This window comes from Manis pentadactyla, chromosome 3 (genome assembly GCF_030020395.1).
Source record: "Manis pentadactyla isolate mManPen7 chromosome 3, mManPen7.hap1, whole genome shotgun sequence".
Taxonomy (NCBI): domain Eukaryota; kingdom Metazoa; phylum Chordata; class Mammalia; order Pholidota; family Manidae; genus Manis; species Manis pentadactyla.
In genome coordinates this window covers 159835450-159863255 of record NC_080021.1, presented here as the reverse complement: position 1 = coordinate 159863255, position 27806 = coordinate 159835450, and the positions used below count along the sequence as shown (strand labels likewise).

The window sequence follows — 27806 nt, the reverse complement described above, 5'->3', positions numbered from 1 at the left end:
TATGGGGGAGAGTTGGGGTGGTGAGGTGGGGTGGATGAGATGGATAAAGCAGCACAAAAATCTTAATCATAATATAAGTTGGTTGTGGGGATGGAAGTGCGGCATGGAGAATATAGGTAATGATTCTGTAACATCTTTATATGTTGACAAATAGTAACTACTAATTGGGGTGAAGATTTAATAATGTGTCTAATTGTTGAATAAAAAAATTAATCAACAAATGTAATTCACCATACTAACAAACTAAAAAGGAAAAATAGTATGATAATCTCAATAAATGCAGAAAAGTAATTAGATACTTTCTGAAAAGTAACATAACATTCCTAATGAAAAACTTTCAGCAAATCAGCAATGAGGGAGATTTCCAGAACTTAATAAAGGGGATCTACAAAATACCTATAACATCATTCTTAATAGTGAAAGACAATGCTTTCCTCCTATATTCTAACCAGAATATAGGTTAGCCTGACAAGTAACACCAGCCAAGAAAAAGAAATAAAAGGTGCCCAGATTGGAAAGGAAAACATAAAATTGTCTTTACAGAAAATTGAATGGAATCTAAAAAAAACCTACCAGAATAAGTTTGGCATAATTGCCAGATACAAGAGGAATATAAAAATAGCAACTGCTTTGTACTTGTGTCAGACAAAATAGACTTCAAAACAAAGAAAGTAACAAGAGACAAAGAAGGACATCATATAATGATAAAGGGGTCAGTCCAACAAGAGGATATAACTGTTATAAATATCTATGCACCCAACACAGGATCACCTACATATGTGAAACAAATACTAACAGAATTAAAGGGGGAAAGAGAATGCAATGCAGTCATTTTAGGAGACTTCAACACACCACTCACTCCAAAGGACAGATCAACCAGACAGAAAATTTTAAGTAAAGAGACAGAGGCACTGAACAACGTATTGGAACAGATGTACCTAACAGACATCTACAGAACACTCCATCCAAAAGCAAGAGGATACACATTCTTCTCAAGTGCACATGGAACATTTTCAAGAATAGATCATATACTAGGCCACAAAAAGAACCTCAGTAAATTCAAAAAGATTGAAATTGTACCAACCAGCTTCTCAGAATGCAAAGGTATGAAACTAGAAATAAATTACACAAAGAAAACGAAAAAGCCCACAAACACATGGAGACTTAATAAAATGGTCCTAAATAATCAATGGATCAATGAACAAATAAAAACAGAGATCAAGCAATATATGGAGACAAATGACAACAATGATTCAACAACACAAAAATCTGTGGGACGCAGCGAAGGCCGTGCTAAGACGGAAATATATTGCAATATAGGCCTACCTCAGGAAACAACAATCCCAAAAGAACAGTCTAAATTCACAATTAATGAAACTAGAAAAGGAAGAACAAATGAGGCCCAAACTCAATAGAAGGAGGGACATAATAAAGATTAAAGCAGAAATAAATAAAATTGAGAAGAGTAAAACAATACAAAGAATTAATGAAAGCAGGAGCTGGTTCTTCAAGAAAATAAACAAAACAGATAAACCCCTAGCTAGACTTATCAAGAAAAAAAGAGAGTCTATGCACATAAACAGAATCAGAAATGAGAAAAGAAAAATCACTACAGACAACACAAAAATACAAAGAATTATGAGAGAATACTATGAAAAATTATATTGTAACAAACTTAATAACCTAGAAGGGACAACTTTCTAGAAAAATACAACCTTCCAAGGCTGACCCAGAAAGAAACAAAAAACATGAATAGACCAATTACCAGCAAAGAAATTGAATTTGTAATAAAAAAACTCCCAAGAACAAAACTCCTGAAATAGATGGTTTCACTGCTGACTTTTATCAAACATTTAGTGAAGACCTAACACCCATCCTCCTTAGAGTTTTCCAAAAAGTAGAAGAGGAGGGAATCCTCCCAAACTCATTCTACAAGGCCAGCATCACTCTAATACCAAAACCAAGCAACAACACCACAAAAAAAGAAAATTACAGACCAATATCCCTGATGAACATAGATGCAAAAATACTCAACAAAATATTAGGAAACCAAATTTAAAAATACATAAAAAAGATCATCCATCATGATCAAGTGGGATTTATCCCAGGGATGCAAGGATGGTACAACATTCGAAAATCCATCAACATCATCCACTACATCAACAAAAAGAAGGACAAAAACCACATGATCATCTCCATAGATGCTGAAAAAGCATTTGACAAAATTCAACATTCATTCATGATAAAAACTCTCAACAGAATGGGTATAGAGGGAAAGTACCTCAACATAATAAAGGCCATATATGACAAACCCACAGCCAACATCATACTTAACAGTGAGAAGCTGAAAGCTATTCCTTTAAGATAAAGAACAAGACAAGGATGACCACTCTCCCCACTTTTATTCAACACAGTACTGGAGGTCCTAGCCATGGCAATCAGACAACACAAATAAATAAAAGGCATCCACATAGGCAAGGAATATGTCAAACTGTCCCTGTTTGCAGATGACATGAGATTGTACATAAAAAACCCTAAAGAATCAACTCCAAAACTACTACATCTAATATCTGAATTCAGCAAAGTTGCGGGATACAAAATGAATACACAGAAATCTGTTGCATTCCTATACACTAACAATGAACTAGCAGAAAAATAAATCAGGAAAAAAATTCCATTCACAATTGCATCAAAAAGAATAAAATACTTAGGAATAAACCTAACCAAGGAAGTGAAAGACCTATGCCCTGAAAACTACAAGACACTCTTAAGAGAAATTAAACAGGACACTAATAAATGGAAATTCATCCCATGTTCTTGGCTAGGAAGAATTAATATTGTCAAAATGTCCATCCTGCCTGCTCAGTGAAATAAGCCAGGCGGAGAAAGACAAATGCCAAATGATTTCCCTCATTTGTCGAGTATAACAATGAAGCAAAACTGAAGGAACAAAATGGCAGCAGACTCAGAGACTCCAAGAACGAACTAGTGGCTACCAAAGGGGAAGGGTGTGGGAGGGCGGGTGAGGAGGGAGGGAGAAGGGGAATGAGGGGTACTATGTTTAGGACACATGGTGCAGGGGATCACAGGAAGAACAGTGTATTACAGAGAAGGGACAGAGTGGATCTCTAGCAACTTACTGCACTGATGGACAGTGACTATATTGGGGTATGGGTGGGGACTTGATAATATGGGTAAATGTAGTAACCTCATTGGTTTTTCATGTGGAACCTTCATAAGTGTGTATCAATCATACCTTAATAAAATTTTTTTTTTTAAATGGCCATCCTGCCTAAAGCAATCTACAGATTCAACTCAATCCCTATCAAAATACGTACAGCATTCTTCAATGAACAAGAGCAATTAGTTCTAAAATTCATATGGAATGACAAAAGACCCCGAATAGCCAAAGCAAGTCTGAAAAGGAAGAATAAAGCAGGGGGAATTACGCTCCCTGACTTCAAGCTCTACTACAAAGCCACAGTAATCAAGACAATTTGGCATTGGCACAAGAACAGACCCATAGACCAGTGGAACAGAATATAGAGAGCCCAGATATAAACTCAAGCATATATGGTAAATTAATATATGATAAAGGAGCCATGGATATACAGTGGGGAAATGACAACCTCTTCAACAGCTGGTGTTGGCAAAACAGGACAGCTACATGTAAGAGAATGAAACTGGATTATTGTCTAACCCTGTACACAAAAGTAAACTCAAAATAGATCAAAGACCTGAATGTATCAGTCATGAAACTATAAAACTCTTAGAAAAAAATATAGGCAAAAATCTCTTGGACGTGAACATGAGCAACTTCTTCATAAACATATCTCCCAGGCAAGGGAAACAAAAGCAGAAATGAACAAGTGGGACTATATCAAATTATAAAGCTTCTGTACAGCAAAGGACACCATCATCAGAACAAAAAAGCATTCTACAGTATGACAGAATATATTTGTAAATGACATATCCAACAAGGAGTTAACATCTAAAATATATAAAGAATTCACATGCCTCAACAACGAGAAAGCAAATAACACTACTAACAAATGGGCAGAGGATCTGAACAGACTACTCCAAAGACGAAATTCAGATGGCCAACAGAAACATGAAAAGATGCTCCACATCGCTAATTATCAGGGAAATGCAAACTAAAACCACAATGAGATATCACATCACACCAGTTAGGATGGACAACATAGAAAATACTAGGAACAACAAATGCTGGCGAGGATGTGGAGAAAGGGGAACCCTCCTACACTGCTGGTGGGAATGTAAATTAGTTCAATCACTGTGGAAAGCAGCATGGAGGTTCCTCAAAAAACTCAAAATAGAAATACCATTTGACCCAGGAATTCCACTCTTAGGAATTTACCCTAAGAATGCAGCAGCCCAGTTTGAAAAAGACAGATGCACCCCTATGTTTATTGCGGCACTATTTACAATAGCCAAGAAATGAAAGCAACCTAAGTGTTCATTAGTAGATGAATGGATAAAGAAGATGTGGTACATATACACAACGGAATATTATTCAGCCATAAGAAAACAAATCCTACCATTTGAAACATGAATGGAGCTAGATAGAGGGTATTATGCTCAGTGAAATAAGCCAGGCAGAAAAAGACAAGTATCAAATGATTTCACTTATCTGTGGAGTATAACAACAAAGCAAAAGCTGAAGGAACAAAACATCAGCAGACTCACAGAACCCAAGAATGGACTATGGACTAACAGTTACCAAAGGGAAAGGGACTGGGGAGGGTAGGTGGGAAGGGAGGGATAAGGGGGAAAATGGGGCATTACTATTAGCATACATAATGTGGGGGGTGGGGGCACAGGAAAGGCAGTATATACAGAGAAGACAAGTAGTGACTCTATAGCATCTTACTACGCTGATGGACAGTGATTGTAATGAGGTATGTGGGGGGGACTTGATAATAGGGGGAGTCTACTAACCATAATATTTTTCAAGTAATTGTACATTAATGACATCAAAATAAAAAATAGCAACTGCATTTCCATATACAAGTAATGAACAATCAGAAAATCAAAATATTATTTTCAAAAGCATCAAAAATATGAAACACTTAAGAATAAGTCTGACAAAAGATGTGATATACCAGTGCACTATGATAACCAAACATTGCTGAAGTTAAAAATAATGTAAATAAATGAAGATATATATTGCTTACAGGTCAGAAGAGGCAGTAACTGCTAAGATTACAACTCTCTCCAAATGGATCCAGTAAATGCCATCCCAATTAAAATCTTATCAGTATGCATTTTTGTCAAAATTGACAAAATTCTATGAGTCTACAATTTTAAAATTCATAGGGAAATAACAGCTCCTATAACAATAAAAGTAACTTTGAAAACAAAGAACGAAGTTGGAAAACTAACATTGTGATTTCAAAAGTTATTACAAAGCTACAGTAATCAAAATGATGTACTGATATAAAGATAAATACATCATGGAACAGAATAGTGAATACAGACAAAAACCCACATATATGTGGACAACTGATATATGACAAAAGATTCAAAAGAAATATAGTGTTAGAAGGGATAACTTTTTCAACAAACTGTGCTGGAACAATAGGGTATCAATAGACAAACACTGAACTTGGATCCATCCTTGCACCTTTTACAAAATTTAACTCAAAATATATCACAGACCTAAATAAAACCTAAATCATAGAACTTCTAAGAGAAAACAAAAAGACAGGAAACCATGAAAGAACAAATTCATCAACCTGATCAAAATTAAGTACTTCATTCATTCAAAAAAGTGTTAAGAGAATGAAAGTCTCATATTAGAAGAAATTCTTTGCAAAGCATACATGTAATAAAAGACTTTTTTTTTGAGATTTTAAGAATTTTCTCAAAAAAAATTTTTTTAAATTTTTATTTTGGTATCATTAATCTACAATTACATGAAGAACATCATGTTTACTAGGCTCCCCCCTTCACCAAGTCCCCCCCATATACCCCTTCACAGTCACTGACCATCAGCTAAAAGACTTTTATCTAAAATATATTAAGAACTCTAGAAGTTCAACAATAAGAAAGCAAAGAACCCCCAAAATAACAAGAACAAATGTTTTGTACAGTTTACCAAAAGACACACATGGCAAATAAATGAAAAGATGGTTAACATCATTAGTCATTAGAGAAATACAGATTAAAACTATTATAAGATACCACTACCCACCTGTTAGAAAGGCTAAAATTATAAAGGCCTACCATATGTTGGCAAAGGGGAATGAGTACTCTCATACACCCTTGGTAGGAATGTAAAATGATACAACCACTTAGAAAAGTTTATCATTTCTCTTTAAAGTTAAACATGTATCTACCTTATGAACTGGCTGTTCCACTTCTTGGTATTTATCCAAGAGAAAATGAAATATATCTCCCTATAAAGATCTGTACATTAATGTTCATAGGAGTTTTGTTTAGAATGGCTAAAAACTAGAAACTCAAATGCCCAAAGAGATGAATAGATAAACCAATTGATGAACAAATGAAATATTATTCAGAAAGAATTACTGATTCATGACAGCATGTGTGAATCTCAAATAATGACGCTGAGTTTAAGAAACCAGAAAGAACAAAAGTAAAAACTGTGTGATTCCATTTTTATAAAACTTTAGAAAATGCAAACTAATCTGTAGTGACAGCAAATTAGTAATTGGATCTGGAGGGAGGTGGTGTTTACTAAAGGGTAAAAGGAAACTGTGGGGATAATCGATCTGTTCACTATCTTGATTGTGGTAATGGTTTTAAAACTTACTGAATTGTACACTTCAACTATGTACAGTTTATTGCATATAAATTGTACTTAAATTAAGCTATTTAAGAAAATGAAATGGAAGTGATGTCTGGACTTCCAGCAGAAACTTTCACTCCTTTGAAAAGGTTCTACCATCATGTAAAGAAGCCTCATCTTGCCTACTGGAGACTAATAGGTCACAAAGGAAACCAAGGCAGACAACTCTGGCCAACTGCCGGGTATGTGACTGAGGGCATCTTGGATCACCCAGAACCAGTGGAGCTGTCAGATGATTGTAGCCACCTCACTGACTGTTGGTGATAACAGAAGAACCACTTGACCCAAACCAGAACAAATCACAGAACAGGAATAAATGGTTGCTTTGAGCCACTGAAATTTGAGATAATAATTCAATAAATACTAAATGTGAAAAATAACAACCCTGACAAAAATAAGTTATGATTTAAGGAAAGGTTAAGGATGCCAAGTTATGGAAAAAGGAGTAAAATTCAAAGAGATCCAGGAGAATCACACAATAATCGCTTCTAAAACAGTTTGGTCAGATCAAGAGAAAAGGAAAACAAATGAGATGAATGGATACTATGTACAGCGCCATACTCCTCTGCAAATTGCTATAGCCCACTTTATCAGAATACTCTGCTTTCAGCTGTTACTTGGTGACTCAATACATTAACATGCTGGGAGGAAAAAATAAAAATGAAACAACAGGAATTCTAAGTTGTACTGACGTCTTTCCCTTATTCATAAATAATTTAATTTTAATTCACGTACAGGAACTCTCAGGTTGTGGGAGAACAGGCTCTACTTCCATTTGGTTGGGTGGGAATGAGAATATTAAAGGTGGCAGTGAGAAATAAGAGTTAGAACGGCATGCTTGGACCAGGTCACAGGAGGCCCTGAATACTGGGCTAAGCAGTTTGGAACACGTTTCATATGCAATAAGAAGTCACTGAAAGGTTTGAAAATAAGAATAAGAGCTGTAATTTAGAAATAGCTATGCATAATTAAGATGCACTTCAATTCAAGTGGTAGAAAAAAATAGCTAATAATTTTGAGTTCTAGGAAATCTAGACAAGATATAAAAAGACCTTTATAAGGTAATGGCCATGAGAATAGAGAGAAGTTGGCAGTAAACTAGAGAGGACTTGGCAACATATTGTTGACTGGATGAGAATGCGTAATTAAAGGACTCCAGAGGTTTTTTTTTGCTATTGTAAGCAAAGTTGCAATAAAAATACTTACACATATGCCTAAATACACTGGTATAAATGAGACCAATATCTTAAAACTTATTTTAATGCTCTTTGTGCCAGGATATTAATTGTTTGAAATTGAGGAAGATTTTAGGGATAACTATGGCCTGGTATCATATTTACAAAAATGATATTCTACTTCTGATATTCAGAGAAAACACTCTCCCAAACACTATAGATCAATTCTTAAAATAGTAAAGGATTTTCTTTCCTACACCCCACAAAAAAACTGTTGAGACTTCTTTTTAAAGTACAGATTTGATAAGGAGGTGGCTGTGGTTCTGTTGGTGATACAGAAATAGTTTGGATATAAATGACATGTCAGAGCACACAATGATAATACTAGGGTGGGATGGTCAGGCAGGAAGAAAAGTACATGGGGATTGGCTGCTTTGGTTTTAACTTAATAATCTGCAGAAAAAGATTTATGCTATCTACAGGTCATATCCTTCCCTACACATTCTATCAATGACTTTTTGTAAAAGCAAGTTTCAAAGTATGCCCTATAGATTCAGTTTTTTCTACAATAGCTAACAAGATTAAACAACCACGCTAATAGTGAAAGGCAGTGAAATAGAATTACTAAGACTTTGGAACTCGACAACCAGGCTACCTGGCCTAGAATATCATTATCAACAGTGTGATCTAGGTACAGAAAAGCATGATCCATAAAAAAAAGAAATGTTAAGCTGGACTTCATTAAAATTAAAAACTTCTGCTCTGCAAAGTTAAGGACAAGCCACAGACTAGGAAAAAATATTTGAAAAAGACATACCTGATAAAGGACTGTTACTCAAAATAAGCAAAGTACTCTTAAAATTCAACTGTAAGGAAAGAAACCAATTTAAAAATGGGCCAAAGACCTTAACAGACACCTCACCAAAGATACATGGATGGGAAATAAGCATACAAAGATACCTCACATCATATGTCACCAGAAAATGCAAATTAAAAGGAGATATTACCATACACCTACTAGAATGACCCAAATCCAAAATACTGACTACACCAACTGCTGACAAAGATATAGAGCAAAAAGAATTTTCATTAACTTCTGGTGGGAATACAAAATGGTACCGATACTTTGTAATGCAATTTAGTGGTTTCTTTCAAAACTAAACATGGTCTTACCATATGATCCAGCAATTACACTTTTACTTACACAAAGGAGTTGAAAACTTACATCTGTACAAAAGTACACAGATATTTATAGCAGCTTTATTCATTATTACCAAAACTTGGAAGCAACCAAGATGTTTTTCAGCAGGTGAATGGAGAAATAAATTGTGGTACATCCAGAAACGCACCATTATTCAGTGCTAAAAAGAAATGAGCTATCAAACCATGAAAAGACATAGAGGAAATTTAAATGCACATTAGTAAGTAAAAGAAGCCAATGTAAAAAGACTCCATACTGTACAATTCCAATTATGTGACATTCTAGAAAAAACAAAACAATGAAGACAATGTTGCCAGGGACTACAGGAGAGGAAGGGATGAACAAGCAGAGCACAAAGGACTTTGAGAGAAACTACTCTGCATATACTATTATGGTGGATACACATCATGTATTTGTCCAAACCCACAGAATGTACAACTCCAAGAATGCATCATAATGTAAACTATGGACTCCGAGTTATAATGATGTGTAAATTGTAGGCAATAAATGCCACTGATGTGTGAAAGTACATTCATGAACTATTACAAATACCACTCTGGTAGGAGGTGTTGATATAAGAGACATTTCTGTAACTTCCCCTCAGCTTTGCTGTGAACCTAAACTGCTCTAAGAAGTCTATTTTTCATAAAGTTCACTTATGATCCTGTATGTATATTAAAATTCATATAAACTAAAATATTGATTCATTTTAAATTATATACAGATTAATTAAATCACTTGAATCAGATAGCATTTACTTAGTATATTTAATATATCACAGACTATAACAGCTAATACTATATATATTATGACATCTCCACAAAGTTCTAGAAAAAGACCACAAGCAATAAAATGCCTAGGAATAAACCTAACCAAGGAAGTGAAAGACCTATACTCTGAAAGCTACAAGACACTCATGAGAGAAATTAAAGAATATACCTATAAATGGAAACACATTCCATGCTCATGGATAGGAACAATTAATAGTCAAAATGGCCATCCTGCCTAAAGCAATCTACAGATTCAATGCAATCCCTATCAAAATACCGACAGCATTCTTCAATGACTAGAGCAAATAGTTCTAAAATTCATATGGAACCACAAAAGACCCCGAATAGCCAAAGCAATCCTCAGAAGGAAGAATAAAGCAGGGGGGGATTATGCTCCCCAACTTCAAGCTCTACTACAAAGCCACAGTAATCAAGAAAATTTGGTACTGGCACAAGAACAGACCCATAGAACAACAGAACAGACTAGAGAGCTCAGATATAAACTCAAGCATATATGGTCAATTGATCAATTAATATACAATAAAGGAGCCATTGATATACAATGGGGAAATGACAGCCTCTTCAACAACTGGTGTTGGCAAAACAGGACAGCTACATGTAAGAGAATGAAACTGGATTATTGTCTAACCCTGTACACAAAAGTAAACTCAAAATAGATCAAAGACCTGAATGTAAGTCATGAAACCATAAAACTCTCAGAAAAAAATATAGGCAAAAATCTCTTGGACATGAACATGAGCAACTTCTTCATAAACATATCTCCTGGGCAAGAGAAACAAAAGCAAAAATGAACAAGTGGGACTATATCATGCTGAAAAGCTTCTGTACAGCAAAGGACACCATCATCAGAACAAAAAAGCATCCTACAGTATGACAGAATATATTTGTAAATGACATATCCAACAAGGAGTTAACATCCAAAATACATAAAGAATTTACATGCCTCAACAACAAAAAAGCAAATAACACTATTCAAAAATGGGCGGAGGATCTGAACAGACTTCTCCAAAGAGGAAATTCAGATGGTCAACAGACACATGAAAAGATGCTCCACATCGCTAATTATCAGGGAAATGCAAATTAAAACCACAATGAGATATCACATCACACCAGTTAGGATGGACAATATAGAAAATACTAGGAACAACAAATGCTGGTGAGGATGTGGAGAAAGGGGAACCCTCCTACACTGCTGGTGGGAATGTAAATTAGTTCAACCATTGTGGAAAGCAGTATGGAGGTTCCTCAAAAAACTCAAAATAGAAATACCATTTGACCCAGGAATTCCACTCCTAGGAATTTACCCTAAGAATGCAAGAGCCCAGTTTGAAAAAGACAGATGCACCCCTGTTTATCGCAGTACTGTTTACAGTAGCCAAGATACAGAAGCAACCTAAGTGTCCATTAGTAGATTAATGGATAAAGAAGATGTGGTACATATACACAATGGAGTATTATTCAGTCATAAGAAGGAAACAAATCCTACCATTTGCAACAACATGGATGGAGCTAGGGGGTATTATGCTCAGTGAAATTAGCCAGGCGGAGAAAGACAAGTGTTAAAATGATTTCACTCATCTGTGGAGCATAAGAACAAAGCAAAAACTGAAGGAACAAAACAGCAGCCGAATCACAGAACCCAAGAACGGACTAACAGTTGCCAAAGGGAATGGGACTAGGGAAGGTGGGTGGGAAGGGAGGGAGCTAGGGAGAAGGGGAATAAGGGGCATTATGATTAGCACACATAACGATGGGGGTGGGGGGGGTATGGGGAAGGCAGTATAGAACAAAAAAGACAAGTAGTGACTTTATAGCATCTTATTACCCTAGTGGACAGTGACTGTAATGGGGTATGTGGTGGGGACTTGATAATGGGGAGAGTCTAGTAACCACAATGTTGCTCATGTGATTGTATATTAATGATACCAAAAAAAAAAAAAAGACTACAAGCAACAACTCAATGAAACAAAAACTGGATTTTAAAAGCTAAGCATAGTAAATTGTTTTATTTTTCTTATGTATGTATAGTAATTCCTAACTTGTTTTCTTAGTATTTATACAGTTTAAGGTTAATAAAGTGAAATTATTTCTGCTCTAAAAATAAAGCTAACAAACTGTTTCCTCTTTACTGGGGTGTAGGGGCTGTCTTTAGCTATCTGGAACCTGGCTCTGTGGGTATTCAGGGCAGGGGAATAGCGGCCCAGGGTGTAATAGCTCCTTAAAGGAGGTGCTTGGGAGTACAGGCTATGGACTGGTTTGCATATGAAAGGCACACTAGCAGGAGAGTACTTTATTATCTCTAGGGACTGCCTATCAGTGGAAGGGGCAGTCTCTCCAGGATCAGCAAGACTGCCAAATGTCAAAGCATCAGGAATACAGAAAAATAAAAAATAATAATACAGAAAGAAAACAAATTTTCTTATGAAAATCTTATTATTACAAAATTCTAACTATAACATAATGAAAACTGAGTACAATTTTTCTCTGTAATACCTGTCCACTAAAAAGAATGGATACTTAATTGGGGTTTAAAGTTAATGTTCCCTATCATCAAAATTGATTGCAAAGTTTCCTCTATTCATGCTGCCTTGAAATGAGATTTTACGTATTTCGTATTTGAAAACGTTTTTTCATATAATTACTGCCAAATACTGGTATCAGTCCATGAGCAGAGGATTTTAGTTGAATATGTTCATCACTTGGTAGGTAATTACAGAAGTCTACTAGAATCTTCTCCTGATATTTGCCTTTTAATAAGTCATTACATTCTAGATTCTCATTTCCAATTGAAGGTCAGGTGCAAGCACTCCTCATTTGCAGAGTTAGATGGATTTTGAAATATAGAAATTTCCTTTGCAACTGTGGCAAAGTCCAAAAAAATGCTATTGGAACTGTGGTTTAAGCACAGTAAAATATATCTACTGCTAATTTTTTAGAAATTGAGACCTTCCTTCATGTCTTAACTTTTGATAGAAGTGGAAGTATAAAAGGCAGCCTCATACCACTTGTGATTCAAATATTAGCTGTATTCACAATGACTGTACCACATATTAGCACTGGTTTGCTTTGTAGTTTTAGACTGAATTTATTAGGAAGCATTACCGAGTCTGCAGCAAAAGCTATCTTCAAAAGTCATTCTTATCTAGTAAGTGGTTGAGAGTGGTTCTTCAAGTTCAAAAAATTTCAATCTCAGGCCTGAGCTCAAAAAATTCACAATAAACCTTTATTACTGAATGCTAAGCCATCAAACAGCTGTGGGGTTGGGCAAGTCAGGATACTTAACTTCTATATCTGACAAAAACTTAAAATAACCACTGGCTTTCAACACATAAATGTGCATAAGCTTTGTAAATTTGTTCAAGTAGGCTTTTTCTGCTCCACACATATGTTTACCACCATCAGTTAAAACACACCACAGTGCATTCTACTTCAGGTTATACTATGTTTTCAAGTTCTTTAACAATCTTTTCTCCTGAAGTTGTTCCATATGCTACCCATAAGGAGTTATATACTCATTTCACAATCTGCATTGGCTATTAAAATAAACAATTCAGCAGTATATAAATGTTTGTCCATTCATCAACAACCCAACTTAATCTGGCTGCAACTTCATTTTCATTTCTGTGATGAAATTCTGGTATAATAAGATACGCCATTTTAAGTCTTTTAATTTTCTAACTATTAACTTCAGTGAGTTGAGAATACTGTGATGAGTACTGAGGTGGATGTCAACTTAGATTATATGCTTTGGTTTTGCTATAGTGTCACTGTATAATAATCACAATATATTAACATCCAAATCAATAATAAAAGAACACACACTGTGCTTTAAAAGCATGATAATCAAAGTCTATTTTTCTCCTTTTGTTCTTTTGATATGATAGAAGGGAACTGGTAATAAAAAGATAATAAATATCACAGCATGAAGATAGGCACCTGAACATGAATTCATATATGTTATTAATTTATAGCAACACTGAACAGGAAAGTGATGAAGCACTACATATGGCTGCTGTCAGGACTACTTAACTCAGCTGTTGTAGCTTGAAAGCAGCCACAGATAATGTAAATATATTACCATTTTCATGCTCCAAGAAAACATTATTTATGGACAATGAAATTTAAATTTCATGATTTCAAAAGTCAAAAATATTATTCCTCTGATTTTTTTCAATCATTTAAATACATAAAACCATTTTTAGTTCATGGTCAATACACAAACAGCAGGATAGATTTGGCGCATAGTTGGTAATCTGCAGGCTTCTGCTGTGGGAAGTAAGGAACTATTCAATATTTTAACCACCTGAAACTTTTTCAGATGATTAAACCAGTCAGCATTATATTGCATGGACTAGAGAAGTCCGTAAGGCAGAGAGATAAGTTTGTGTACTAGTTAATAGTACAGTTAACGTAATCTGAGTACCTAAGTTTAAATCCCTTCTCTCCCAATATACATGATCTGTGTAACTTTGGACAAAACAATTTCTCCATGACTCAATATACTCATCTACTATGAAGGATAAAAGCATCTACTTCAAAGTGTTTCTTTAAAGATTGAATGTGAAGATCCATGTAAACTGGTTATAATAGTACTTACACAGCAAGTACTCAATAAATATTAACTATATATTTATTGCTAACTTAAATTAGGTGATGATGACAATCCAAGAGATGACAGTGACAAAGCAAATTTAAAAGGTAAAATTAACCAGATCTAAGCAAATTAATGGAACAGAGGAGAAATGCAGAAATAGATGTGAGAATTTAGCATAACATAAACATATAATTTATTATTTTTGTGAGACATCCTTAGAAATGAAGGACAGGACTTAAAATATAAATTTTGTAGTACTGTATGTATATAGATGAAAGACTTTAAAACCTGGATAAGACTTCAAGGACAGAACAGTTAAGTGGAAAAAATAAAGATAATGGCACTACGTGTAAGGAAGGGTAGTAGAAGAACTAAGAAAGAAGATACAGTAGGAGTAACCTGAATAGAAGAATTGGTACAGAAATTCTTAATTCTTAAAACAGAAGATAAATGCTAATGGGCAGAAAAGACTGAAAAGAAGTCATCTATGAGAATCAAATTTAAATGCAATATAATTATTTCATAAGAAAACTCTATTAAAGTTGAAAAATCTACTTACTGACACAGCTATCATGGTACTATCTGGCCTCCATTCAGCTTGCTTGTAGGATCCAAACTGAGAGGACGATTTTGCAGGTTCCTTGTAGGTTACAATTAACACACTAGGCTGGAAGGAAACAGTTGTGTTTTATTAATATCTCACACAAACATAAACAAGCAAATTTAAGATAACTCACCATGGAATACTCTGAAACTATTTTAATAATTCTAAAAGTAAAATAATCTAATATTAAATCATCAGCTTAAATAGTCCAAGCAAATCAACTAAAAAGAACCAAAAAAAAAAAAAAACAACCTGAACAGGACTATAGCTATTGAAGAAACTGAATTAATAATTAGTAACCTTCAAAACCAGAAACAGGCCCAGATGGGTTCACTGGTGAATTCTACCAAACATCTGAAGAAATTATACATATTCTCCACAATCTCTTCCAGAAGACAGTAGCAGACAGAATACTTCCTAACTCTTTATATGAGGTCAGCATCACCCTAATACTAAAACCTGACAGACATTTTTAGAAAAATCACAAACCAATATCTCTCATAAACATAGGTACAACATTTCTCAACAAAGCATTAGCAAATCTAATTTAACACTGTATAAAAAGAATTATACACTACAACCAAGAGGGATTTACTTCAGGTATGCAAGGCTGGAACAACATTCAAAAAACCAATTAATGCAATCCACTGCATCAACAGACTAAAAAAGAAAATCACATGATCCTATCAATAGATGCAGAAAAAGAATTTGACAAAAGCCAACATCCATTCATGATAAAAATTCTCAGCAAATTAGGAATAGAGGGGAACTTCCTCAACTGACAAAGAACATGTACCAAAAAACCTACAGCTAACATCACACTCACGGGAAAGAACCAGAAGCTTTCCTGCTAAGATCAGGAACAAGGTAAGGATCCCCTTGCACCACTCCTCTACAATGTCATACTGGATGTCCTAGCTAATGCAATAAGACAAGAAAAGGAATTAAAGATCTACAGATTGGGATGAAAGAAATATAACTGTCCGTTCAAAGGTGACATGACTGCCTATACAGAAAATATGAAAGAACAAAAAAGCCTTGTAGAAATAAGTAATTATTAGCAAGGTTGCAGGATATAATGTCAATAAATAAGTCAATTGTTTTCTTATACACTAGCAGAAAGTTAACAGGACAGGTACAAGATCTATATGAGGAAACTATAAAATTCTGTTGAACAAAATAAAACAAAAACAACTAAATAAATGGATAGTCCAACTTTCTGTACAGGAACTCAATATGTCAAGATGTCAGTTCTTCACAACTTGACCTATAGATTCAACATAATTCCAATCAAAATCACAGCAAGTTGTTTTAGAGACATGAACAGACAGATTCTAATGTTTATATGGAGAGGTAAAAGACAGAGAATGACCAACTCAATACTGAAGAAGGCCTGACACTACCCAACCTGAAGACTTCGGATAAAATAATGATGACAGTGCGGTACTGGCAAAAGAACAGAAAAACAGATCAATGTAACAGAGTAAGAGGGCCCAGAAAAAGACCTACATAAACATAATCACCTGACCTTTAACAAAGGAGCAAAGGTAACACAATGGAGAACTCAACAAAGGTGTTGGAAAAACTGGCCATCCGCTTTCTGGTACTATAAGAAGTATCACAGGGTCATCTTGTACTTTCCTACCCTTGCCCCATAATCAGTCATTTTTCCAAAGACTCCTGTTTATTAGAGAATAGTATTTGGAAACAGGATGTATGTTGCTAGTAGACTGTGGCTGTTTCTACGTCTTCTCAGCAAACAGAGGATATAAATGTACCTTTACTAACCCACATATACACACATATCTCAATATATTCCTTTCTACATGTGTGTGTGTGTGTGTGTGTGTGTGTGTGTGTGTGTGTGTATATATATATATATATTTAAATATGGAAACATACAGCTACAGTTGAGCATATTGTGGCTCACACTAGCCTTCTCCCATACTTGTAACCTTTCTCAGTCAGTGAGACCTGGCTATCATTTCATACAATTTAGTTTCGTGTACAGCCCTACTATAGGCATTGAGCTAACTATGTCCCTATACAAACAAATTTATCAACTAGAATATAGTTCTTATGGATGGCTTTTTTCACTTTGGCCTTTGGAAAACAGTGTTACATAAATCATCTCCTTAAAGCGTTTTTTTAATCTCTAAAATTGAAATACAGAAGTTTATAAGAAGCTAACAAAGCTCAAAACACATTAAAACTGCCAGAAATTAGTTGCTTATATTTCAAATATCAATTAAAGGTTAAAAACAAGTACCTACAAAGGAGTGTTGATCAGCAAGAAGGCAGAACAGGAGGCGGCCCTGGACTCTCCTTCTCCACAAACACACGGTCTCAACAATTCACAAAAAAAATCCCTTTGTGAAAAATGCAAAAAACTAATCAAGATACTCCTGAATATTAAGTGAACACAAAACCAGACCCATAAAAGCTGATAGGGAGATTTTGGATACTCTCTTACCAAACTCCTAGCCGAAACAAAGTGCCATACAATCAGGATGAAACTATAGCTCCCAGCTAATTCCTGAGAATGAGAAGAGGTGGTCTGCATGTCCAATGCCTCAAACTCTCCACAGAAGTTTCCTAGAGGCCTGGCTTCTGTCTTGCCAGTCTTGGAATAGTATTTGGAAATGTCTGACAGAACCAGCATAATCCAGCCACCTACGGGACAACAGAGACAGTAACTTGGACTGGTAGTCACCACAGCTCAGCAAAGAGTGAACAGAGGAAAAAGTCCAGCTTCTTCCTGAGAAAAGAAAGAGTTGGTCCACATGTCCAATGCCCCAATTTGTACAGGGGTTGGCCAAACGCTTTTGTCTTGCCTTTCTCAGAGTACTGACAGGATCCCAAAAAACCTAGCTGCCCAGGGGCTGATAAGAACAGAGAAAGAGATCAAGGCAGGCAGTTGCCATACATAGCCCTTCCCCCAGGGCTCAGCACAGGGGAAACCAACCAAAAACCTAGCTCCCAGCTTCTCCCAAGGGAGAGAAAGAGTTGGATGGAGCATATAACAATTCAACTCTTCTGGAGGCCACCTGCGGAATGGCTTCAGTCTCACTTGTTGCATCACACTGAGGGGATCCAGCATACCCTAGAAACCTGGGGGCTGCAAACAACAAAGGAACAAGTTAAACTAACAGGAAGATCTGAGAGGCTGCCAGAATCTCTGGCCAGGCTGATTGGTGGGGGTCTTCTAATATATGAGGTCAGTCTGTGAAGACTGGGAGAGGTGGCTCCTTTGTCTAATGTACAGACACCAACACAGAGAGTCAAGGAAGATGAAAAAAAATGGGCAAATCTGTTCCAAACAAAGGAAATTAAATTAAATCTCCAAAAATAGACCCTAATTAAACAGATATATGATATATAAGAAAGATAACTTGTAATAACCATCATAAAGATGTTCACTGAGGTCAGGAAAACAATGGATGAACAAAGTGAGAATTTCAACAGAAACAAACATAAAAAGTACCAATAGAAGTCACAGAGCTGAAGAATATAATAACTAAAATGGAAACTTTACTAGAAGAGTTCAACAGAAGACTTCATCAAACAGAAGGCCAGCAAACTCCAAGAAAGATCAACAGAATTCACTCAATCACAAAAGAAGAGAAAAAAAAAAAAAAGAAAAAAGAAGTGAATAAAGCTTAAGGGACTGATGGGACACTAATAAACAGACCAATATACACAACAGGAGAGAGAGAAATGACCAGAAAGCTTATCCAAAGAAATGAATGAAAACTTCCCAAATGAGGGGAAGAAAACCCCAAAGAAGAGGAACTCAGAAAAGTCCTCATTGAGACAAATTATAATCAATTGTCAAAAGTAAAAGCAAAGAAATGATTTTGAAAGCAGAAGAAAAAGGCAACTTATCATGTACAAGGGAACTCCAAGAAGACTGTAAGTGGATCGATCTCTCAGGACAAACATTGCAGGCCAGAAGGGAGTGGGATAATACATTCAAAGTGCTGAAAGAAAAAAACCTACCAACCAGTAACACTATGTAAGGCAAAATCATCCTTAAAAAATGAAGGAAAGATAAGAGTCTTTTCCAAACAAATAAAAATTGAGGGAGTTCAACATTAGACCTATTTACCAGAAATGTTAAAAGAGAATTCTTCAGAATGAGATGTAATGTTGCTAAGTGACAGCACAAAAGTATAAAAAGTATAAAATTGGTTGGTAAAGATAAATATACAAACAGAATAATACTGTAATAATGTGGGTAAGTTCCTTTTAATTCTAGTATAAAAGTTAAAAGACAGGAGTATTAAAATAACCACACCTAAAAATGTTAGTAGACACACAAAATAAATATATGTACATAATGACAATAACAAAGTGTGGGGGAGAAGCTGAAGTGTTAAGAATTGGTATGCAATTTAGCCATACTTGTTTTCTTAAACAACTTCAAATAAACTGTCATCACTGTATTTTGTTTAAGTCCCACAGTAATCACAAAGGATTATCTATAAAAGTTATACAAAAGAGAAAGGAAAACAAAATACACCAATACAAAATATTAATGAAACACAAATACAGCAAGAGGAAAAGACAGACATAAGAACTACAAAACTAAAAGAAAACAATCACAGGCGATTCTGGAAAGACGGGACAGCAGAACCTGACTCCACCTTCTCCCACACTACCAACAAATCTACACAGAGCCATTTCATGCTGAAGACCTGAGACTTAAGTAAACACCTTCTATACAAGGGATAGAAAGATCACATAAAAGGCAAGAGAGACAGAGACCCAGTAACGGTGGGAACCCCACCCCCAGCACAGTACTGGTAGGAGAGGGAGGGACATCACTGAGAGAGCCAGGCACAGACTTTTTGCCCTCAGGCAAAGAAAAAAAAGCCCTGAAGTTTAAAGTGCAATTAGGCCATAAATGAAAGAACCCAAGTTTCATCCTCCACTTGGCAAGGGAACTGCTGCAAGAACTGTGGCATCAGAAGAGCCAGCCACAGCCATCATTTCCTTTCCTTCTACACATCTTAGGGCAGCCAAGAGCAGGATTCGGGGACACACACCAATTTCAGACTTGGTCTAGGTGGCCTACTGGCCCCTGCCCATACTCAAATGTGCTTATAGGATATTGAGCAGTCCCACCTTGCCACCCACTGCCATTTGCCTTCACAGCCCCATCATCATGACCCAGAGGGGAGTTCCCCGGCCCAATAGGGAGTATGCACAAAACTGGTGCCAACACCAAAACTACCCAGACCAGTATAGAGCATGCACCTGCCTGTGGGTGAACATGCTGAGGATCTGGTTCCACCCAACCAGCAGGACCCAGCCACCGACAACCCCAGAACTCCCTGGGACAGTGAAGACCATGCACTAGCCTGTGGGTGAGTATGCACAGGACCTGTTGCACCCAAGCCAATAGGAATTGGCTGGCAACAAAACAAGAATTCCTGAGAGCAGTCCAGAACATGAATAGGCTTATGTGTGAACAGGCACAGGGACAGCTGGTACCAATTTGCAAGTTACCTGGTGTGCAACCCTGACCTTCTGCTGGTCTGGGAACTCCTCTCCATTGGTCTATCACACACCCCTCTACGAGCACAAAATCCACAAATGTCCATTCGGGAGCCCCTCCACCAGGTCCCCGAGACTGCGCAGCCCCACCCCTACCCCAGTACCACACCCTGAAAGCCAAAGAACCAGAACAAGCCTGTCTCATGCTCACTTGGCTTCCAGCTTGCCAGAAGTATGAGGAATATGAAGTCTACCCAATGTACATTCCTACACTAGGCCAATCCTTCAAGACAGGAAAAAGGAGCCCTTTTACTAATTCACACAAAAAAGCACAGAAAGTCAAACAAAATGAAGAGACACAGGAATATCCCCCTAACAACAGAACAAGAAAAAAATCAGAAAAAAAGCTAAATGAAACAGAGTTAACCAATCTACCTGATAAAAAACAAGTTTAAGATGATGGTTTTAAAGATTCTCACTGGACTTGAGAAAACAATGGAGGAACTCAAGGTGGACCCCAACAAAGGGATAGAAAATTTAAAGAAGGACCAGAGATGAGGAATTCCAAAGAGGATGTATTGGCTAGGAAGAATTAACATCGTCAAAATGGCCATCCTGCCCAAAGCAATCTACAGATTCAATGCAATCCCTATCAAATTACCAACAGCAGTCTTCAACAAAGAATTTGTTCAACTGGAACAAACAGTTCAAAAATTCATATGGAACCACCAAAGACCCCGAATAGCCAAAGCAATCCTGAGAAGGAAGAATAAAGTGGGGGAGATCTCGCTCCCCAACTTCAAGCTCTACTTTGTACAAAGCCACAGTAATCAAGACAATTTCGTACTGGCACAAGAACAGACCCACAGACCTGTGGAACAGAATAGAGACTCCAGACATTAACCCAAGCATATATGGTCAATTAACAGATGATAAAGGAGGCATGGACATACAATGGGGAAATGACAGCCTCTTCAACAGTTGGTGTTGGCAAAACTGGACAGCTACATGTAAGAGAATGAAACTGGATCATTGTCTAACCCCATATACAAAAGTAAATTCGAAATGGATCAAAGACCTGAATGTAAGTCATGAAACCATAAAACTCTTAGAGAAAAACATAGGCAAAAATCTCTTGGACATAAACATGAGCAACTTCTTCATGAACATATCTCCATGGGCAAGGGAAACAAAAGCAAAAATGAACAAGTGGGACTATATCAAGCTGAAAAGCTTCTGTACAGCAAAGGACACCATCAATAGAACAAAAAGGCATCCCACAGTAAGGGAGAATATACTCATAAATGACAGATCCGATAAAGGCTTGACATCCAAAATATATAAAGAGCTCACGCTCCTCAACAAAAAGCAAATAATCCAATTAAAAAATGGGCAGAGAAGCTGAACAGACAATTCTCCAAAGAAGAAATTCAGATGGCCAACAGACACATGAAAAGATGCTCCACATTGCTAGTCATCAGAGAAATGCAAATTAAAACCACAATGAGGTATCACCTCACCCCAGTAAGGATCACCACCATCCAAAAGACAAACAATAACAAATGTTGGCGAGGTTGTGGAGAAAGGGGAACCCTCCTACATTGCTGGTGGGTATGTAAATTAGTTCAACCATTGTGGAAAGCAGTATGGAGGTTCCTCAGAATGCTCAAAATAGAAATACCATTTGACCCAGGAATTCCACTCCTAGGAATTTACCCTAAGAGTGCAGCAGCTCAGTTTGAAAAAGACATATGCACCCCTATGTTTATCGCAGGACTATTTACAATAGCCAAGAAATGGAAGTAACCTAAGTGTCCATAAGTAGATGAATGGATAAAGAAGATGTGGTACATATACACAATGGAATATTATTCAGCCATAAGAAGACAAATCCTACCATTTGCAACAACATGGGTGGAGCTAGAGGGTATTATGCTCAGTGAAATAAGCCAGGCAGAGAGAGACAAGTACCAAATGATTTCACTCATATGTGGAGTATAAGAACCTATCTAAGACATAGAGCAAATTTTAAAAACAAAAAGAGAAAAGCAGCAAACTATGTATAAGGAAAGTACCATAAGGCTATCCGTGGACTTTTCAGCAGAAATTCTATCAGTCAGAAAGCAAGAACATGATATATACAAAGTGCTGAAAGGAAAAAAAAAAAACTCCAATACTCTACCTAGCAGCAAAGTTATCATTCAGAATTGAAGGAGAAATAAGAGCTTCATAGATAAACCTAAGTTAAAGGAGTTCACCACTATTAAACCAGCCTTACAAAAAACGTGAAAGGGATTTCTTTATGAGGAAAAGAAAAGATCCTAAAAAGAAGTAAGAAATCAAAGGGAAAAATTTCCACTGTTAAACAATCATATAGAATAGGTAGGAGATCAATACTTAGGTACTATGAAGGTCAAAAAAACAAAAGTAGCAAAAGCAATTACATCTGAAAATTAGTTAAGGAATCACTTAATTAAAAGGTGTTTAAAAAAGATATATACATAGAACACTGAGGAGGAGTAAGAAATGCAGTCCTGTTAAAATGTGCTGGAACGTAATTGGCCATCAGATAATACATTGTTATATTCATAGGGCACCATGTAAGAACCCCATGATAACCACAAACCCAAAATGTATACAAGAAACACAAAAAAGAACCCAACTATAACACTAAAGAATGTCATAAAGCACAAGACATGAGAGCAAGAGAGGAAGAAAGGACCAGAGAATGACAAAAACAACCAGGAAACTTTTAACAAAATGGCAATAAGTACATAAATATCAATAATTATTTTAAATGAAAATGAATGAAATACAACAATCAAATGGAAGGGTGTCTAAATGGATAAAAAAGCAAGACACAGCTATTTGCTGCCTACAAGAGACTCACTTCAGACTTAAGGACACACAAAGGCTGAAACTGAAGGGATAGAAAAAGATATTCCATGCAAACAGAAATAAAAAAAAACTGGAGTAGCAATATTTTTATCAGACAAAATAGATATCAAAACAGAGAAAGTAACAAGAGACAATGAAGCACACTGTATAAAAAGAAATAAATCTAAAAAGAAAATATGAAAACTCTAAGTACCAATGCACCCAACAAAGGAGCACCTAAATATATAAAACAAATGTTAACAGAGAAAAATGGGAGAAATTAACAGTAACACAATAATAGCAGGGGACTTTAACACCCTACTTATATGAACAGATAGATCACACAGAAGATCAATAAGGAAACAGTGGTGTTGAATGACATATTAGACCAGATGGACTTGATATACATACACAGAACATGCCACCCCAGAGCAGCAGAATGTATATTCTTCTCGAGTTTACATGGAATATTCGCCAGAATAGATCACATATAGGACACAAAACAAGTCTCAATAAATTGAAGACTGAAAGGATCTTTTCAGACCATAATAGTATGAAACTAGAAATCAACTACAAGAAAAAAATCTGGGGAAAAAAAATGGGGAAGTTGAACATGGTTCTAAATAATCAACAGATCAAAGAACAGATCAAACAGAAAGTCAAACAATACATGGAGATAAAAGAAAATAGAAACACAGCTATTCAAAATATGTGGCATGAAGAAAAAGTGATTTTAAGAGAGACTTTACAGCAATACAGGCCTACCTCAAGAAACAACAATTTCATATAAACAATCTAACCTTAAAACTAAAGGAACTAGAAAAAGAACAAAGCCCCAAGTTAGTAGCAGGGAGGACATAATAAAGATCATAGTAGAAACAAATAAAATAGAGAGTAAGGAAACAAACAAACAAAAATCAATGAAACCAAGAGCTGGTTCCTCCATAAGATAAACAAGATAGATTTACCAAGACTTACTAGCCAGCCATATCAAAGAAAAAAAAGAAGACACAAATAAACAAATTTAGAAATGAAAGAGTAGAAGTTACAAATGGCACAACAGAAATGAAAAGAATTATGAGAATTCTACGAAAAATTAAATGCCAATAAATCGAACAACCTAGATGAAATGGATCACTTCTTATAAACATACAATTTTCCAAAACTGACCCAGGAGGAAAGAGAAAATCTGGACAGATTTCTATTAATAAAATTGAATTGGTATTCAAAAAACTCTCAACAAGCCAACTTCCAAGACCAGATGGCGAATTCTACTAAGCATTTAAAGAAAAACTAATACCCATCGTTCCTAAAGTATTCCAAACACAGAAGAAGAGGGAATACTTCTAAACTCATTCTATGAGCCCAGCCAGCATCACTCTAATACCAAAACTAGACAAAGATACTACAAAAAAATTACAGACCAATATTCCTGATGAATATAGATGTAAAAATCCTCAACAAAATATTAGCAAACTGAAATAAAAAATACATCAAAAGGATCAGCCATCACGACCAAGTGGCATTTATTCCAAGGATACAAGGATGGTATAATATTCATAAATCAATCAATGTGATATATCACATTAACAAGGGAAGGATAAATACCATCTCAACAGATGCTGAAAAAGCATTTGACAAAATTCAACATCCATTCATGATATAACTCTCAACAAAATAGGTATAGAGGAAACATACCTCAACATAATAAAGGCTATATATGACAAATCCCACAGCTAACATCACACTCAATGGCAAAAAGCTCATGGCATTTCCTCTAAGATCAAGAACAAGACAAAGATGCCTCCTATCACCACTTTTATTCAACACAGTACTAGAGGTCCTAGCCATGGCAATGACACAAGAAAAACAGATAAAGGCATCCAAATTGGTAAGGAAGTAAAACTGTCACTACTTGATGACATGATACTATATATAGAAAACCCTAAAGACCCCACCAAAAAAACTATCAGAATAACTGAATTCAGCAAAGTGCAGGATATAAAATCAGTAATACAGAAATCTTTTGCATTCCTATATACTAACAAGACTGCAGATAGAGAAATCAATAAAACAATTCCACTGACAATTGCATCAAAAGAATAAAATACCTAGGAATAAACCTAGCCAAGGAGGTGAAAGATCTGTATTCTGAAAATTATAAGACACTGACGAAAGAAATTGAAGACACAAATAAATGGAAATCCACCCCAAGCTCATGGATAGGAAGAATTAATATTGTCAAAATGACCATTCTGTCCAAAGCAATTTAGATTCAGTGCAATCCCTATCAAAATACCAATGGCATTTTTCAATGAACTAGAACAAATAATCCTAAAATTCATATGGAACCACAGAAGACCCTGAAAAGCCAAAGCAATCTTGAGAAAGAACAACAAAGCTGGGAGTATCATACTCCCTGATTGCAACCTATACTACAAAGCTACAGTGATTAAAACAGTATGCTACTGGCACAAGAACAGATATGTGGATCAATGGAGCAGAAAAGAGCCCAGAAATAAACACACATATATGGTCAATTAATCTATGACAAAGGAGGCAAGAATATACAAGGGAAAGATAGTCTCCTTCAATAAATGGTGCTGGGAAAACCGGAAAACTACATGCAAGAGAATTAAACAGGATCACTAACATCATACAAAAAAGTAAACTCAAACTGAATTAAAGACCCAAATGTAAGACATGAAACCATAAAACTCTAAGGAAACACTGGCAAAAATCTCTTTAACATAAGCATGAGTAATTTTTTTCTGGACATATCCTGCCAGACAAGGGTAACAAAGCAAAAAATAAACAAGTGGGAACACATCAAACTAAAAAGTATCTGCACAGCAAAGGAAACCATCAACAAAACAAAAAGTCAACCTATTATATGGGAGAATATATACAAATGATATATCTGACACAGGGCTAATATCCAAAATACATAAAGAACACATACAGCACCAAAAAACAACCCAATTAAAAAATGGGCACAAGCCCCGAACAGACGATTTTCTAAAGAAGACCTATAGATGATCAACAGTCACATGAAAAGATACTCAACACCACTGGTCATCTGGGGTGAATGCAAACTTAAACCACAATGAGAAATCACCTCACATCAGTAAGAATGGCTACTACTCAAAAGACAAGAAATAACAAGTGTTGGTGAAGATGTGGAGAAAAGGCAACCCTCCTCCACTGTTGGTGGGAATATAAATTGGTGCAGCCACTGTGAATAGCAGTATGGAGGTTCCTCAAAAAACTTAAAATAGAAATACCACCTGGAAATTCCACTTTTGGGTATTTACCTTAAGAAAACAAAATAACTGACTTGAAGAGATATATGCACTCCTCTGTTTACTGCCTCATTATTTACAATACCTAAGATATGGAAGCAACTGAAACATCCATTAACAGATAAATGTATTTTTAAAAAATGGATATGCATATACACACACCATACACACTGGAATGTTACTCAGCCATAAAAAAGAAATCTTGCCGTTTGTGACATGGATGGACCTGGAGTGTATTATGCTAAGTGAAATAAGCCAGGTAAAGAAAAAAAAAAACCATGATTTCACTTACATGTGGAATTAGAAAACAAAACAAACAGAACAGAAATAGATTTATAGACACAGGGAAGAGACTGGTGGTTACCATGGGGGAAGGGTTGGGGTAGGTGGGTCAAAAGTTAAAGGGAATAACGAGTACAAGCATCAAACTATAAAGTAAACCAGTTATAGGAATGGAAGTACAGCACAGACAATATAACCAAAAATTCTGTAATATCTTGGTATGGTAGCAAGGGTAACTACATTTACTATGGTGAGTGAGCATTTTGTTATGTATATAATTATCAAATCACTATGTTGTACATATGAAAGCAGTATGATACTGTATACCAGCTATATTCCGGTAAAAAAAAATAGCTAAAGTAAATCCTCTCCTATCGACAATTACTTTAAATGTCAGTAGGTTGAACTCACTGACCAAAAACATAGAGTGGCTGAATGAATTTAAAGAACAAGAAGAAGAAGAAGAAGAAGAAGAAGACCCAATTATATGCTGTCTGTAAGAAACTCATTTTAAATTTAAGGACATATGTAGGCTGAAAGTGAAAGGATGGAAAAAGGTATCTCATGCATATGGTAAGTAAGAGAGAACACAGATGGATATACTCGTATCAGAGAAAATAGACTTTAAATTAAAAACTGTCACCAGAGA

General features: G+C 35.8%; 2 protein-coding genes across 2 annotated transcripts in view; both read right to left on the bottom strand.

Moving 5' to 3' along the window:
* Nucleotides 1-27806, bottom strand: part of PDCD1LG2 (programmed cell death 1 ligand 2) — a 173155-nt gene that overhangs the window by 18934 nt on the left and 126415 nt on the right. Inside the window, exon 8 of the mRNA XM_057498645.1 lies at nucleotides 15153-15260. Coding sequence (XP_057354628.1) covers nucleotides 15248-15260 — 13 coding nt within the window. The 3' untranslated portion in view covers nucleotides 15153-15247. The remainder of the gene's footprint in view (nucleotides 1-15152; nucleotides 15261-27806) is intronic.
* Nucleotides 1-27806, bottom strand: part of RIC1 (RIC1 homolog, RAB6A GEF complex partner 1) — a 135917-nt gene that overhangs the window by 91297 nt on the left and 16814 nt on the right. The window contains exon 2 of the mRNA XM_036878825.2: nucleotides 15153-15260. Within this exon, the coding sequence (XP_036734720.1) occupies nucleotides 15153-15260 (108 nt within the window). The remainder of the gene's footprint in view (nucleotides 1-15152; nucleotides 15261-27806) is intronic.